Below are 1234 nucleotides of genomic sequence, written 5' to 3' on the forward strand. Positions count from 1 at the left end.
ACCCTATGGCACCCCATAGCACCCCATAGCACCCTATGGCACCCCATGGCACCCCATAGCACCCTATGGAACCCTATGGCACCCTATGGAATCCTATGGAACCCTATGGCACCCCATGGCACCCCATAGCACCCTATGGAACCCTATGGCACCCCATAGCACCCCATAGCACCCTATGGCACCCCATGGCACCCNCCATAGCACCCCATAGCACCCTATGGCACCCCATGGCACCCCATGGCACCCTATGGCACCCCATAGCTCCCCATAGCACCCCATAGCACCCCATAGCGCCCTATGGAACCCCATAGCACCCCATAGCACCCCATAGCACCCTATGGAACTCCATAGCACCCCATAGCACCCTATGGCACCCTATGGCACCCTATGGCACCCCATGGCACCCCATGGCACCCTATGTCACCCCATAGCACTCCATAGCACCCCATAGCACCCTATGGCACCCTATGGCACCCCATAGCACCCTATGGCACCCCATAGAACCCTATGGCACCCTATGGCACCCCATAGCACCCTATGGCACCCTATGGCACCCCATGGCACCCCATAGCACCCTATGGCACCCTATGGCACCCCATGGCACCCCATAGCACCCTATGGAACCCTATGGCACCCTATGGCACCCCATAGCACCCTATGGAACCCTATGGCACCCTATGGAATCCTATGGAACCCTATGGCACCCCATAGAGCCCCATAGCACCCCATAGCACCCCATAGAGCCCCATAGCACCCCATAGAGCCCCATAGCACCCTATGGCACCCCATAGCACCCTATGGCACCCTATGGCACCCCATAGCACCCCATAGCACCCCATAGAACCCCATAGAGCCCCATAGCACCATATGGCACCCCATAGCACCCCATAGCACCCTATGGCACCCTATGGCACCCTATGGCACCCCATAGCACCCCATAGCACCCCATAGCACCCCATGGCACCCTATGGCCCCCATCTGTGCCCCCAGCCGGCCTGCTGTCCTACACCGCCCCACGGGGACACACCATGACCCTCCACCCCACAACCATTGTCCTCAATGACTCCACCTACGACGGGGACAGCGCCGGACCGTGAGTCCCCTAATATCCCCTAATGGACCCTAATACCCCCTAATATCCCCTAATATCCCCTAATATCCCCTAATATCCCCTAATATCCCCTAATATCCCCTAATAGCCCCTAATATCCCCTAATATCCCCTAATAGCCCCT

General features: G+C 58.4%; 1 protein-coding gene across 1 annotated transcript in view; it reads left to right on the forward strand.

Annotated features, from left to right (window-relative positions):
• The window catches only part of LOC107307141 (epithelial discoidin domain-containing receptor 1-like), a 21401-nt gene that overhangs the window by 3188 nt on the left and 16979 nt on the right, over window positions 1-1234 (forward strand). Inside the window, exon 2 of the mRNA XM_032441694.1 lies at window positions 991-1093. Within this exon, the coding sequence (XP_032297585.1) occupies window positions 991-1093 (103 nt within the window). The remainder of the gene's footprint in view (window positions 1-990; window positions 1094-1234) is intronic.

This window comes from Coturnix japonica, unplaced genomic scaffold, assembly GCF_001577835.2.
Source record: "Coturnix japonica isolate 7356 unplaced genomic scaffold, Coturnix japonica 2.1 chrUnrandom492, whole genome shotgun sequence".
Lineage (NCBI taxonomy): Eukaryota > Metazoa > Chordata > Aves > Galliformes > Phasianidae > Coturnix > Coturnix japonica.